At 40.5% G+C, this 15,762-nt stretch overlaps 1 protein-coding gene across 3 annotated transcripts in view; it reads left to right on the top strand.

Moving 5' to 3' along the window:
• The window catches only part of ITCH (itchy E3 ubiquitin protein ligase), a 58,994-nt gene that overhangs the window by 26,612 nt on the left and 16,620 nt on the right, over positions 1-15,762 (top strand). For all 3 annotated transcript variants that reach the window (XR_014185385.1, XM_082065263.1, XM_082065264.1), the window contains exons 3-13: positions 455-593; positions 2,097-2,221; positions 3,037-3,174; positions 3,937-3,979; positions 6,607-6,776; positions 7,980-8,274; positions 9,520-9,615; positions 10,923-11,097; positions 12,665-12,731; positions 14,234-14,318; positions 15,488-15,616. Coding sequence is in view for 2 of the 3 variants with exons in the window: in XM_082065263.1 (XP_081921389.1) it covers positions 455-593; positions 2,097-2,221; positions 3,037-3,174; positions 3,937-3,979; positions 6,607-6,776; positions 7,980-8,274; positions 9,520-9,615; positions 10,923-11,097; positions 12,665-12,731; positions 14,234-14,318; positions 15,488-15,616 (1,462 nt within the window). In the remaining variant the exon portion in view is untranslated. The remainder of the gene's footprint in view (positions 1-454; positions 594-2,096; positions 2,222-3,036; positions 3,175-3,936; positions 3,980-6,606; positions 6,777-7,979; positions 8,275-9,519; positions 9,616-10,922; positions 11,098-12,664; positions 12,732-14,233; positions 14,319-15,487; positions 15,617-15,762) is intronic.

Raw genomic sequence — 15,762 nt, forward strand, 5'->3', positions numbered from 1 at the left:
ACACAAAGTTCTTGTTCTTCATGGTGTTCTTTTCACCAGCCCTGGCAGCAGTTGTCTGTAATTCCCCAGTGAAACAGATCATGTTTGGAGCTTTCTAACAAGCACGTGTAAGAAACTCCAGTAATTCTCTTGGCTGGTGATAGACAGGAGGAGGTTTTAGAGGCTATTTTCTGCTTTCCACATCTAAGTGCTGTTATCAGTCTTATACTGATTATTATTAATTATAATGTCTGATATTATGAAGTACTATTGCATGTTTTAGGCATTTGTGTGAGCTATAGCATTGTATAAAGTGATTTGGAATGCAAGAGCGTTTTTGTCCATCTAATATATTTCTTCTTGAGCTTTATTGTCGTGCATCAGTGACCTGATACACAAATACTAAGCACACAACTGAAAAGTAGTATTTGAGATCGAAATCTTATTGACTAAATGATTTTCTCTTTCTTAATAGTTATTTCAGCGAAACTGAAAGAAAAAAATAAATGGTTTGGACCAAGCCCTTATGTGGAAGTCTCGGTAGATGGCCAGTCCAAGAAGACAGAAAAATGCAACAATACAAACAGTCCGAAGTGGAAACAGCATCTTACAGTGTAGGTTTGATGGGTTTGCTTTCCAACTTATTTTGGCTAAAGTAATGCAATTGACAGTGGACTTAAGGGTTGCGTTTTTATGTTAAGCCAGGAATTCCATGTTACATGATAGGAAGATATTTGTGTGATTTTTTGGAGCAAATTGAACTACAGTCTGAAATATATATTAACAAACTATTGCATTACTTTCTATGGAAAGGACACAGTGCTAATGAAGCCATTTATTCTCTATTAATGTATGTGGTGTATCAAAGGAGCTTTAATTCTGTGTGTAGTAAGGAAAGGAAGATAATTTGAGATGAAAACTGAGAAGTCCCACGCACGTTTTTGTTGTCACATTTAAGTTTATGGTGTTTCAGGAATATGTGGCTGAAAAGTGCGGCTGTTCTGCTGCAGAACAGGTAGTTAACTCTGTCTTGCACACATCTAAATTCAATCACAAGTACAAAATTCCTGATTAATTTGTGTCTTCAGAGTACAAAACTAACATTAGATTGAATGTGAACACAGCTGTTGGTGTCTGCTTGGCCAAGGGTCTGTGTTGTGAGATGACAAGAAGCGTAAAGTACAGGAAAAAAATGATCTGCAGCTTCTATAAAATTTAGTTTTCTCTTGAGAATGTGTTGCATGGAACACTGAGATAGAGGCCAGGCGTGTGCTGGCACATTTGCTTAGGCTTAAATTCTAGATCATTACTCTTGAGGCACCTTGAACATTCCTACCTGAGGAAAACCTTTTTTTGTGCCTGTTCTTTTCAGATCAGGAGTTGGGGTTGTTTAGTGTGGAGAAGAGGAGGCTGAGAGGTCACCTCATCACTCTCTAGAACTACCTGAAGGGCAGTTCTAGCCAGGTGGGGGTTGGTCTCTTCTCCCAGGCATCAGCAATAGGACAAGGGGCCATGGGCTTCAACTCTGCCAGGGGAAATTTAGGCTGGAGATGAGAAATAAATTCTGTGCAGAGAGAGTGGTCAGGCATTGGAATGGCTGCCCAGGGAGGTGCTGGACTCACCGGCCCTGGAGGTTTTTAAACTGAGATTGGCCATGGCACTTAGTGCCATGATCTAGTCAATGGACTGGAGTTGGACCAAGGGTTGGACTTGATGATCTCTGAGGTCTTTTCCAACTCAGTTGATTCTGTGATTCTGAGAGATAGATGTGATGGATGGATTATGAAATGGATAAGGAATTGGCTGGGTGGCTGTATCCAGAGAGTTATAGTCAACAGCTCAATGTCCAAGTGGAAACCAGTAATGAGTGGTGTCCCCCAAGGATCCGTACTGGGACCAATATTATTTAGCAACTTCTTTAATGACATAGATAGTGGGATTGGGGCACCATGAGCAAGTTTACAGATGACACCAACTTGAGTGACCCAGTTAATAAATAACTTAGAAATGGTCTTTTCTGCTAGGCTGACTCATTTAAAATTGAAGCAGATTGCTCGGTTCAGCCGCTTCCCCTGCCAATAAATGCCCTTACCCGGTGCTCAACTTTTTCTTTTCAGAATTGTCACTCCTGTAAGTAAATTAAACTTTCGAGTCTGGAGCCATCAGACGTTGAAATCAGATGTACTTCTGGGAAGTGCTGCTCTGGATATTCAGGAGACTTTGAAATCAAACAGTATGAAACGTAAGTATAAGATTAACTACACTTTGGAATGCTGCAGAATTTGTCAGGAATTGTTTGTTAATCAGTGCTCTGGGCAACTGGAGGAGGAAGGAAACCCTTAGGAATTCCCTTAGTTGCTACAGATTGCATTGATGAGCTGCTTCTGGCTTTTTCAGTGGGATCTTTTTGGTTATACACGGTCTGCTATGGTGTCCTTGAAAACATGGTGGGAACATGGGGGAAAATTACCTTGGGTAACTACATCATGCTGTATGACATCAGATACCCTGCTGTAATCTACTGGATTTTGGTTCAAACTTTAAGCAATAATGTTTATTTACAACTTTGTTTCAATGAAAAACAGTTATTTACCCTGAAAATACACTCGGTCTGGGAATACAATGCAAAATGTTCGCCTTCTAAATGCGAATCTTGACATCATTAGATAAATGTGAAATATTTTAATGAGAAGGTAGAATGGAAATCTCTTCTGCATGAGGAATAAGGTGAATTACATTTCCTAACTATAGGTTTTTGAGGACAGGTACATTAATTGCTTTAGAAGCGTGGGCAGAAACACAAGACTCAATCTCTGCTCTGATGTTAATCCTTTCTTTAGGCAGCAACAAACTTATGCTCCAGTTTTCCCCTTTCCTTAGAAATAAAAACACCTGGAAATGATTTGTTTCACCACACAAAACTGAAAAAAAATACGGAGAGAGTTCTGGGGTTTGTTTGGGGTGTTTTTCCCTTTCTGACTGTGGCCTGTGATTGGCTTCTTGAATAAAACGCACTTTTTTTGTCATGTAGTAAAATTATTTTCCATATTTTTTCAGTTGAGCAGGTAGTGGTGACGCTGCATCTTCTTGGTGACAGAGAACCAGCAGAAGTGGTGGGAGATCTGTCTGTCTGTCTAGATGGGCTGCAGGTAGATCCTGAGCTCCTCACCAACGGTGATGCCTCAAGTACAAGAAGTAAGTAACTTGAATTCAAATCCACCCTCTACATATATCTGGGAGACAAAGCTTTTTTCCTGGTAACTTTAACATAATAACAGCGTTTTCTATAAGTTCCTATTTGTAGAAACCAGAACTCTTCTGCGTTTTTATTTGAGGTGGAGTCATAGTCAGTCCCTTCTGTGTGCTGCCCACCAACAGCACATTATCACAAGGCTTTGCAGGATTCCATCCCTGTCTTTGACTTAGACCAAAGTTCCCATCAGGACTGAGAACTGATTTCTTTGTTGTTTAATTCTACAGAAATCAAGTATTGGTGCTGTCTACATGAATGAGCAGTTCTGTGCTGCATATTCAAGTCCTGCAAATGCCGGCGCAGAAGGCATGAACAAGCAGTTGCAAAACGGTTGCAAATCTTGGCTGAGCTGCTGTAATTCTTTTTGGAGTCCTGCCACATTTTGTACCTGCTTGAATGCCTTTAGGCTAAATAATTTACAGAGAAAGGGAAGGGTCCAGCCTGGAGTCAAATGATAGCCTGTTATGTCTTCCGTAAGGCGAAAACATTATTCACTGTGGCAATGGTTTAAAAAAAAAACGTATATACACACACATGCTTATAGAGACATACAGTTTTGAAATATGACACATAAGCAGTGTATGGTGCATCACCTCCACATTTGAAAGAAATGTGAGCATTGAGGACTGCTTCTGTTCTCGGAACTTATTCAGAATATTGCTTATAGAATATTGCTTATATTGTCTTTCTTTCTGGTATTTAAGGTCCTACACAGAACGATGGCTCCAAACTAAGGAGCGATACACGGTAAGACTTTATTCCTCTTTTTTTTTATACTGCCTTTTAGTGATTGCAGTTTTGAAAGAAGAATTTTATGTTTTATAAAGACAATTGAAAAACTTCTGGGTATGCCCTGCAGTAGTGACTCTTAAGGTCTGAGCATGTACTAAATAAAAATACTATACTGTTGTACATTCACATATTAAATTGTTTTCCATATGAGCCCCATCTTTTCACTTCAGTTTGCCTCCATGCCTGACCCATCTTTTGGTTTTGTTTGTGTTTTGTGTTTCTTTTGTATTCTTGTCCTTCTCCCAATGATTAACTAAAGTAAAAAATACATTCACCAGTGGGATTTTTCATATATATAAATGGCACTGGTAATTTTTACACTGTTTCGTTTCATAGCATGGAAGTATCAGAATTATATTTAACTTAAAGAAGATACCAAGAAGTGTCTGGCAGGTGCAGTGTTTTAAGGCCGATATCACATTAGGTGCTCTGCTGCTTGGTAGGATAAAAGTGTGACCATACTTGATGGTGGATTAACCTGCAGTGAGCACCGTGCCACTCTAATTAGTTGCCAGCACTACAAGTATTTTAAGGATCTGTACAATGCACAACACTCTTGGATGATATCTGGAGTACATAAGTTAAATTTAATGGGTTTTTTTAATAGATAATAACTCACTGTCATCTGAAGTCTTCCCATGAAAGACTTTTTGTTCCATTTCCTTTTCATACTCTGAAGAATGTTTCCGTGCTTTGGGTGTTCAGAATGCCTGAGTGTATAATAGTGTAATAATAATAGTAATTGGAGCGGATGCGGTTTTAATACCAAACAATGGGGTTTTTGGTGTTCGTAAAGGTCCGTTTTGATGGTTATGTAAGTGATCTGGAATATGTCTAACGGGTTATTGTTACACGTATAATAATGTTTTGATATGTATTGTTATACCTTAAGCCAACTGGTCAAATACAGTAAAGATAAAAAGTGGCAGTTACAAACTTCACATCGTTCCTTATCTCTGAACACGTTCATCGTCATTTACTGTGGCCTTGGCATGAACTGGTATGAATCACAGAGTCCCAGAATGTCAGGGATGGGAAGGGACCTCGAAAGCTCATCCAGTCCGATCCCCCCCAGAGCAGGAACACCCAGATGAGGTTACACAGGAAGGTGTCCGGGTGGGTTTGAATGTCTGCAGAGAAGGAGACTCCACAACCTCCCTGGGCAGCCTGTTCCCTCAGTCTCCTCTTGTCCAGCTCCAGAGCCCCAGCTCCCTCAGCCTTTCCTCACACGGGAGATGCTCCACTCCCTTCAGCATCTTGGTGGCTGCGCTGGACTCTCTCCAGCAGTTCCCTGTCCTGCTGGAACTGAGGGGCCACAACTGGACACAAGATTCCAGGTGTGGTCTCCCCAGGGCAGAGCAGAGGGGCAGGAGAACCTCTCTGACCTACTGACCACCCCTTCTAACCCACCCCAGGTACCATTGGCTTCCTGGCCACAAGGGCCCAGTGCTGGCTCATGGTCACCCTGCTGTCCCCAGGACCCCCAGGTCCCTTTCCCCTACGCTGCTCTCTAATAGGTCTTTCCCCAACTTACACTGGAACCTGGGGTTGTTCCTACCCAGATACAAGACTCTACACTTGCCCTTGTTATATTTCATTAAGTCACATGCACCACACATGGTATAGAGCAAAAGTGTGTTTGACAATGATATTGAGGTTAAATGTACACAGTTCTACTTGATCCTTTATGCTTTGTGATTGATGTAGGCTTGCCTCCTGGTTTTTATTTTGTGTACATTTAAAGGAAAGGAGTTTTAGAGGTACTGGACTGAAACTGTAACCTGTGGTTTCATTACTGGTGGCCTATGTACTTGACCTGTCAATCCACTAGAATTCGAGATGACAGTCTTTTTATTTTGCTCAACATATTGTGTAAATAAAATGCTTTAGAAGTAAAGTTGTGGATACCTGTAACTCTGCTTAGGGAGCTACAAATATATCAGCATAATACGCTGCTAGGTATAACTGAACAGTACAGAATGGATGAGTAGTGCTTTTTAGTTTCTTAATTCTTGTAAGGTTGAGAAGCTTATATTCATAGCTTTTGCTCAAAACTTTAATGCTGAGTCCTAAATTCGCCAGCCCTTTCCAGCATTGAGTTTACAGGGAAAAATAGTATATGTGTAATTAAGCTTTCTAAAAATGTGAAATATGCTGTGTGTTCTGAGCATATGCTGCCCCGTGGAGCGAATGCACACAGGCTGCTCCCAGCTTTGACTCGGCTCCCGTCTCATTAGGGTGAAATTCATGGGCAGAAATAGCTGAGCAGCAAAATTCAGAGCCTGGGCCTAAAGGCACGTGTGTCAAGTTGGTGAACGAAAGCGGAGATTTCAGGGACAGATGTTATATATCTCTATATCTAGATATCTATTTCACAGTCTTTTCATCAGTTGAGGTGTCATATACCTCAGGAGATAAATTCTTAGTATGTTCATCCACATGTGGATGCTATTTTAATTATTATGAATGTAAGAATCTCATGTAATCATAAGTATTGCATTCTAGTGTCTTCCCCAAAATTTAATGTCATCCATACACCATTAGAATAGTTCTTTCTGTTTGGTTTTTATTTCCTACAAAAGGACGAACTCAAACGGCCTGGAAAGCTGTGAAGACGCTGCTCCTGGTGAAAACAAGACTGTTAATGGCAGCGATTCTCCGTTACTCACAAACGGCAACTGCAAACCCGCCCGACCCCCCAGGCCCTCCCGGCCGCCGCCCCCCACGCCGCGCAGACCCCCCTCAGCAGCCGGTACGTGTTATGGGGCCAGGCGTTTGTTTCGGAGCTTCACACTCTACGAATGAACAGCCCTGTTCATGACGCTCATTTTTAACTACATGTTCTTAGGGTAAATTCTTTGGCAGATAACTCCTGAAGGACCATTTTTTAGCTTGCATTCAGTCCATGTTTAATCAGTGTTCCTATTGTTAGAAATAGGAACACCATGAGTTCCTATTTCTAGTAGTACTAGATCAGTATTGAGCTGCCATGTCTGCTCAGTACTGATCGCAGTGATACTGCTGCATATAGTGGGGCTGGGACCAAAAGCACACAGGTGAATAATACTGTAACACTGAGCTTGGGGCTCCAGATGAAACCTCCTAAAACTGTCTCAAATTGATATTATTGGGTGTTGAAATACTAGTTATTTGTTTCTACAATTCTAGTTACCGAAAAATCATTATTATTTTGCACTGAAATTTGTAACTCTTTTTTTCTTTAAATTTATCTGATTATTTAGAAACTGTAAAATTTCAGGACAAGTAGTCCTGAAAAGCTAGTTGATGTTTTTAGGGTAACTCCTTTCCCCCCATACACTGTGGCTGGTTTCAGTAGTTTCATTATTACAATTGATAAATGCTGAGTCTGGATGGGAATCTGCAAGATAATTATGACTTTAAAAGATTAATCTGCTGTCATTCAATAATCAGACCTGACTTGTGCACAACTTTCAATCCCACCCACAAAATGGCATTCAGAAACATATGAAGATGTTTAAAGAATGTATGCATTCCCTTCCCATTCAGATAATTAATTTATATGCAATGTCAAATATCTTCTTGAAAATTTTATGCTTATTATATCTTAAATTATTTTTCCAAATAATATTTCGAAAATAATTAACTCATCAATGCAAGAAAGTAGTTTTTTGTTTATAATTTAGTGTTTGCAGAATGCAGGCAACTTCCTTCAGTAAGTATGATTTATTCTATCAGAAACAGCAAAATTGTGCCGTTGATGACAGTTCTTGGATTAAAACACTGTTACAAAATGAGACAGAATTGCTTTTTAGTTTTTCTGTCAGCTGTAGAATTGGACTGTATGCATGCCCTTCGAAATACCGCTTCTTGGGCATTTGCCTTCGTGACTTACAACTTCTAAAATACATTGGTCATAAATATCACTTAAAGGCTTTTCTTTTTTCCCTCTTCTTTGATATCTCTGACATCACAGCAAGTGTAAATGGTCCTTCGTCCACATCCACAGAAAACGATGGGGCCAGTGCAGGATCACTGGCAGGTACAGCTGCAAATACATCCTCGGAGCAGAGCCCTGAGGGGGCCACAGCTGCAACAACATCTGCACCAACAGCTGGAACAACAACTGCAACAACAGCTGCAACAACCGCTCCTGCAACAACTGCTCCTGCAACTGCTGCACTCACCACACCTCCCGTATCAAGACAAGTCCAGCCAGTAAATCCTCCTCAGGGCCTTCCTACAGTCAGTCAAGGTCCCCTCCCGCCTGGGTACGAGTTCAGTGATGTGTTTTCTTGTGTGTGTACCGACGTTTCTGGGTTCACTTTATTTTCCTTACAGCAGGTGTAACAAAACATTCATAACATCTGCTTTTTGCTGCCCAACAAATTTCCCCCACCCCGATATTAATTGGGAAGATGTCATAACTATTTTGTCTGATAAGCCCTTAGGCATGGCTTATTAAAGAAGATGATTAATCTTTCTGATATTTTGTCTGCTTGTCATAGGTTCCCATGTCGGTGAAACACAGAAGTTGTACATAATGTGGCAGCTTGCTGCCTTTAAATTAGAATTATTAGAATGAAGTCAGGTAGTAAAATGTTAGTATAGATAAGTAGAAGAAAAGCTGCTATTGCTGTGCACAGTCTACAATTTGTCCTGAAGTTTTGGGCTTCATACCGCAGCTCCTGTGTTGTTTCAGGCACATGTGGAATTTGCCACATGGTTGGTCTGTTGCCTCAGAGCTCCCGTTTAGATGTAAACTTAAATCAGGACAATTTGAGCAAGGGAAAGAAAAAGCTTCCCAGTGTGAACGGTGGAATTGTTGAAATATCTGTCTTAATTTGTGGGCAGCTGAACCAAAATTTAGGAGAGGTCTGGGTGACCTCGCTTAGAGGATAAGTGTGAAATAGAAAAGCGGTCTTGAAAACACCAGTTGTTGTGTTACCATTTTGATTTCAACAGAAATGGTGAATTTCTTTTATTGCCCACGTTACATTTGCTGCAAATACAGGGGTGAGTCAGGATCCCAAAGGCTGCATGTGCAGAGAATAAGTGACCAGTGCCCTTATGATGAGCTCTGCATATACGTGGTCTGTGCAAAATTTGCATATTTTGAGGAATTAAGTGGAATTAACGTTACTCTCTAAGGGGATTATGTTCTACAGATGATTCTGCTCAACAGCTTATTGATATAAATGATATTGAATACAAAACTTTGCTTTATTGCTTCCTAAAACTCTATGCATAGGCATGAATTTTAGCTTCAGTTTCTGAAGGTGGCCATGTAAAATGTTCTTTGTATTCTAGTTGACATAGAATTACTTGTTAATATTAATAACATTGTACCACTGTATAGCGCACAGCATTTTGGTGCATTTCACGAACCAAGTGTTAGTTTAAAGCATTTTATCTAGAAGTAAGCATTTTTATGAAAACCAACACTTCCCATACTGTAGATGAATGGCTGGAGTAGTTTCATCTAGAGGAAGATTAAAATATTGTTCTGTTTTCAGTTGGGAACAAAGAGTAGACCAGCATGGTCGAGTTTACTATGTAGATCATGTTGAAAAAAGAACAACGTGGGATCGGCCCGAGCCTCTTCCTCCAAGGTGAGTCAAAAGTCATATAATTGTCTAGGATAGAAATTAATTAACTAAAGTTTACTAAAGCTAGAAAGCGTGTTTGTAAATAGAAATGTGAACACAGTGTAAAGAATTGCTCCAGGTTGTCTCCAAGGAGTTCTGCCAAAATGCATAGTACACAGGATGTGGAAAACAACAGAATCTGGATTTCCTGTCAGAGATTAAGCAAGCGCATCTTTACTGAGAAATAGATGTAAGTTATAGACAGTAGACACCTGCAGCTGTAAAAGAGAACCAAAACCATTGAAAAATCTTTTGGGACTGAGGTGACTATCAGTGTGAGCAGGAATACCCTTGGTCACCTCTTTATCCTGAGGTTACAGCGACTTAGTCTTGTCTCAGGGTTCCCAGCTGCTCATTGACTCTACTCTTATAAAGCAGCTTTGGTTATTTGGCGTTTCCAGCTGTTCGGAGCAGCCAGTGATGTTAATCTCTACTTAAAAGCAATGTTCTCATTTCTTCTGTTTCTTATTTTTAAAAAATGTAAGCAAACTGTAAGAATTATCCTGTTCCCTTTCATTCATACTCAGTGGGTCACACACTATACAGAATTACAGAGTTAAAACATGGGACGGTAAAGAGAACTTAATATTAAAGAACGAAAACTGGCAGACAGGCCAATAAAGGGAACCCAGCTCCTATACTCAATGTTGAGAAGATTGATAAGTGTGTTACTTTAACTTATTCGGAATGGTAGTGTTTTCACTCGAATTTCGTAAACAGTACTGCCTTCGTATGAACTAAAAATAATAATAACTAAAAAACCAAACCAACAAACAAAACCCCAAAAAGAACACACCAAACAAACAAAAAACACACATGAAAAAGCACATATACACCAAAAAAAACCCCAAACCACAGTGCCCACACCTTCCTTTTCTCCTCTCTGAGGAGATCTTTGATTGTACAGCCCAAGCTGGCAGAGGTTTGCTGTCTTTTTAGGAAAAACCAGCAGCCTATGGTCTTATAGGTTGGGTGGGATACATGCAGCATAGTATTGGTAGTGGTTTGTGTAGCACTTAAACTATTTCACAAAATCCTGAAAGTACAGTAAATGGAATGAGTCTGACTTGGTGTAGTTTGCAACAAAGTGATCCTTCTCAAACAATTTTAGCTCTTTCATCGTTTTAGTGGTGGGTAAAAGGAGAAAACAAGGCAGCTGCCCACCCCTTGCTTTATATCCACTTCCTACACACTGTTGTTAGCCTGAAAGTGTTTCTGAGCCCTTGAAATTGTCTGCTATTGAGAACCGTTGCTTGTAATTTTTTTAAAAGCTGGGAGCGGCGAGTTGACAACATGGGGAGAATTTATTACGTTGACCACTTCACTAGAACGACAACGTGGCAGAGACCGACCCTGGAGTCTGTCCGCAACTACGAGCAGTGGCAGCTGCAGCGCAGCCAGCTGCAGGGAGCCATGCAGCAGTTCAACCAGAGATTTATCTACGGGGTAAGGAATAGAACCACAACTGTACAGGTTGAGTAACAGAGGTGTTTCTTCCAGATTTTGAGCCTATTAGCCTCTATTTTGCATATTCAAAGTATATATTAATTTGGGTTTGGGGCATATTTCCCCATAAATATACCAGACTTTGTTATGGTGTATTTTTTATGATAATACAGTATCTTTGTTTGTGTAGCATGGCAGGAGGTAATAATTGGTAACCTCAGCTCATGTCCTTGCAATGACTGCAGGCAGCACATGCAGTGTGATGTGGTTTATCTATCAGCTGAATATAGGCGCTGTTCTTTGATTAAATTGATATACAATATTGATAAAAGCCTTTGCTTCAAAACAAAGTACAGAAAGGCCAATGGCATCCTGGGGTGGATTATAGAAGGGGAGTGATTAGTAGGTTGAGAGAGGTTCTCCTCCCCCTCTACTTTGCCCTGGTGAGACCGCATCTGGAATATTGTGTCCAGTTGTGGCCCCTCAGTTCCAGCAGGACAGGGAACTGCTGGAGAGAGTCCAGCGCAGCCACCAAGATGCTGAAGGGAGTGGAGCATCTCCCGTGTGAGGAAAGGCTGAGGGAGCTGGGGCTCTGGAGCTGGACAAGAGGACACTGAGGGGTGACCTCATTAATGTTTACAGATATGTAAAGGGTGAGTGTCAGGAGGATGGAGCCAGGCTCTTCTTGGTGACAACTAATGATATGACAAGGGGCAGTGGGTTCAAACTGGAAGACAAGAGGTTCCACTTAAATGTGAGAAGAAACTTGTTCCTGGTGAGGGTGTCAGAGCCTGGCCCAGGCTGCCCAGGGAGGTTGTGGAGTCTCCTTCTGTGCAGACATTCCAACCCGCCTGGACACCTTCCTGTGTAACCTCATCTGGGTGTTCCTGCTCCATGGGGGGATTGCACTGGATGAGCTTTCCAGGTCCCTTGCAATCCTTGACATGCTGGGATTCTGTGGTTAGTAATAAGCTGGTTTATTTATTTTGCCTCGCTTTGGCTTGGCCAAAGATCTGGAAGGTGAGCAAGCTCACAGGACATCTCTTTCAACTTTGGGTAAAATGAAATACACACAATGAATGTTCTGAAAGCAGCAAAATTGAAAATAATCCTTCTGGAATTTTAAATCCATTGTTTACCTCTGATGAATAGTAGACTTTGGATAACTCCAACTCATGCTACTAGTCCATCAAGAATGGCATAGGTTCTAAATTTGCTGCATGTGTAGAAACGGCCTCATAAGCAGTGGTAGGGAGGATGGTACTGAGTGCGGGAATGAAGTGGTTTGCTTTCTGATCATTTTGGGTGCTACTGTGCTAATTTCTCTTCTGCGTAGGCAGGGGCTCTAAACAAAGAATAATTATTTTCTTGGCACTGTAGTTAATTAAGCATGCCAAGGTCTGTACGATAGACCTTCTCTGTGGAGAAAAAGAAATTGTTGGCATCTTTGCTTATACGTAACTTGAACAAAAATGCATTTACTGCAATAATTCATTATAGCTCTGGGAGAACATCTGGAAAGCAAATGAGTCGTCATTAATGCACCATTTGTTTGTGTCACTTGCAGAACCAGGACTTTTCATCCACACAGAACAAAGAGTTTGATCCCCTTGGCCCTCTGCCACATGGATGGGGTAAGACTGCCTTGAAAGTGGTTTGTTATACAATGTAATTAAACATTAAAGCATACTTCTGCCAGATTCTTTGGTTGGCCGTTCTAGGCTAGTTTTTTAAAATGAAAATCTGGATTAAAAATCTTCTAAAATTTATCAAAAGTGCTGTTAAAACAGAGTCCTGACAGGGATGTGTGGTTTTGAAGTAGATTAGAAACTATGAAGTATTCTGGTTTGCACCCTGTAATTATCATAATAGCTTCTTTCACACCATCATCCTTTTTTTACCACTTTGCTTAGGCAGGATTCTTCCCCACCATCCTGTTCCTGCCAAATCACACTTTAGATTCCCTCTAAATCAGACTGCCACCTTCCCTTTTCAAGCCAATTTGTTCGTCTGAAAATGTTTTTATAATGACAACTGACCACTTCGTGACTTGCCCCTCTCCCTGGAATACATTTGGTTTTGTACTTTTACAGGTTAACAATTTACAATTAATTCATAGGGGGGTGTACAAAAATATAAATGTAAAACTAATCTCTGGTGTGACTATCAAGAAGACAGAAGAACTCAAGTTTCATGATATGTAGGCAAAGTTCTCAGAATGACCTATTAGAGAGCATCTCAAGGCATATCAGGGATAAGAGGGTCATTAGGGGCAGTCAGCATGGCTTCACCAAGGGAAAGTCATGCTTGACCAACCTCATTGACTTAAATTTGAGAAGAAACTTCTTCCTGGTGATGGTGCCAGAGCCTGGCCCAGGCTGCCCAGGGAGGTTGTGGAGTCTCCTTCTGTGCAGACATTCCAACCCGCCTGGACACCTTCCTGTGTAACCTCATCTGGGTGTTCCTGCTCCATGGGGGGATTGCACTGGATGAGCTTTCCAGGTCCCTTGCAATCCCTGACATTCTGAGATTCTGTGATTTGGCAGAGTTAGACCTGGGTTTTTGGTTCTTCTGGTTTTCAAACATAACTATTTGGATTTTTAGTTCTGGTATTGATGCAATTTCCAGCCATAGAATTGTTGTTCCCCACACTTGTGCTTTGTTGCATTGCATATAGAACATTGCAAAGAAAGTTCTTGGGGCTGGTGTTGCTCAGGAAACAACAAAACTGCATTTGCACATCAGGTTGGATTCTGCTACCAGTGTAACTCATGGACAGGTGTCTATTTCCAGACTTCTCTTGTAAACCGAAGGTTTTTACATGTCATAGATTTTGGCCTGTTTTTATAATTTGTATTCTGTATTTCTCTTGCAATGCTAAATACAAATTGCATAAAGAGCCGCAGAATGATACAGAAGACCAAATCAGGGCATTTATCATAAACTTTGTTCAGTCATGGGTCTGCACTGAACTGAGAGGAGATATGAATGTGTTTTCTTGGAAACGACATAGATCATATTTTATTCCCTGTTCATTATTTGACTATGAATCCTACGTTACTGTCTCCAATTTGTTTAATTTTATGTAGTCTCAGAAATAAATCAAGTGCTCTCCTTTCCTTTTGCATCTTTTCAGAAAAGAGAACCGACAGCAACGGCAGAGTGTATTTTGTCAATCACAACACACGGATCACTCAGTGGGAAGATCCCAGGAGTCAGGGGTAAGAAATCACTTGCAGCTTCATGTGAGTCTGGAATGCAAATCATAGAATCATTTTGACTGGAAGAGACCCTCAGAATCACTAATGTAACAGAGTAGTGAGACTGGGAGTTAGGAAATACTGCCCACAGCAGAAACATGGCCTGTCCTACACAAACTTCAGACTACCCCTTAAAATATCAAAAAGTACTAGCCAAAATGGAAACTGTCAGAATATTACTTAGTAATAGTACAATTACCAGGAAAGTCTTGGTCAGTAGTAATAAGGCCATTCCCCAGAACAGCTCCTACTCTTTTTTAAAAAAAGACATATCTAAACACTTCTATTATGGGAGGAGGAAGGGATTTCTTTCATATGGCGATGGGATAGTGCAGAGAATCCTGAATAAGAATGGTGGTTTCCTAGACAGTTAATAGCTAAGAAGACAAACTTTAAATGCTGCAGTGCCCCTCCTCACAGCTTTGAAAAAAATAGGGAGGAAGGAAAAAAAGGGAGGGGGAAAAGGTAGAGAACTTGAGGCACTACTAAAAGTAATGGAGTACTGCTTGTTTCGGTCTCTGTCACTCTAACTCTGAGGCAGGGAATATAGGCAGGAAATACAGTCCTACGATGTGGGACGTCACTCTGAGAGCACTTGAGAGTGACACTACTCAGCTCTTCCAAATATCTTGAGGTTTGGTTTTGTCCATAGCTAAATTGAGTTAGAAGTTGTCAAAAAACCCACAAGATCAGTATTTGCATTTTATTTTTGTCATTTTGAAACTTTTATGATTTTGGCTACTGTAATTATACATGAAGTATCAAAAGCTACTTATACAAATTATGTCAGTTTTTGAGTAAAAACCTAATAGCTAGAAGATAGCTTTATCTTGTTTACATGTAGGAAACATCAATAAACCTTGCTTACATTTTTCCCTTGAGTTTTTATTTGCCGTTATTCCAATTAGCGCGACCAAATGAGCTCATGTTTATGTAAACAGTCATTTCGGTCTAATTGAGAGCTGACCTGAAAATGTAAGAGGGGAAAAAAGACAGAATACATATTGAATGGAGAGTTTCTCCATCTGTAGTTTTTCTAGATCTGCCAAAATTGTTACTATCGCAGGTATTGTTCAATTGACTTAATAAATTAAGTTGATAAGTTACCGTATGTTTTCTTGTATCCATAGTCAATTAAATGAGAAACCCTTGCCAGAGGGCTGGGAAATGCGATTCACTGTGGATGGCATTCCGTATTTTGTGGATCACAATAGAAGAACCACTACGTATATAGACCCCCGCACGGGCAAGTCTGCTCTGTAAGTGTTTTTAACATCTACACAAAGCTTTCAAAAGCAAAGCTTAGCACGTGTCATTTTTGAAAGTTGTTTTTCCTCTTTGTGCTTTTTTCGTGCAGAAAGTTTTGCATGTAGTAATGCTTTGTAATTTTCGGGGGTTTTTCGTC

Source organism: Streptopelia decaocto (assembly GCF_964273445.1).
Source record: "Streptopelia decaocto genome assembly, chromosome: 14".
Taxonomy (NCBI): Eukaryota; Metazoa; Chordata; class Aves; order Columbiformes; family Columbidae; genus Streptopelia; species Streptopelia decaocto.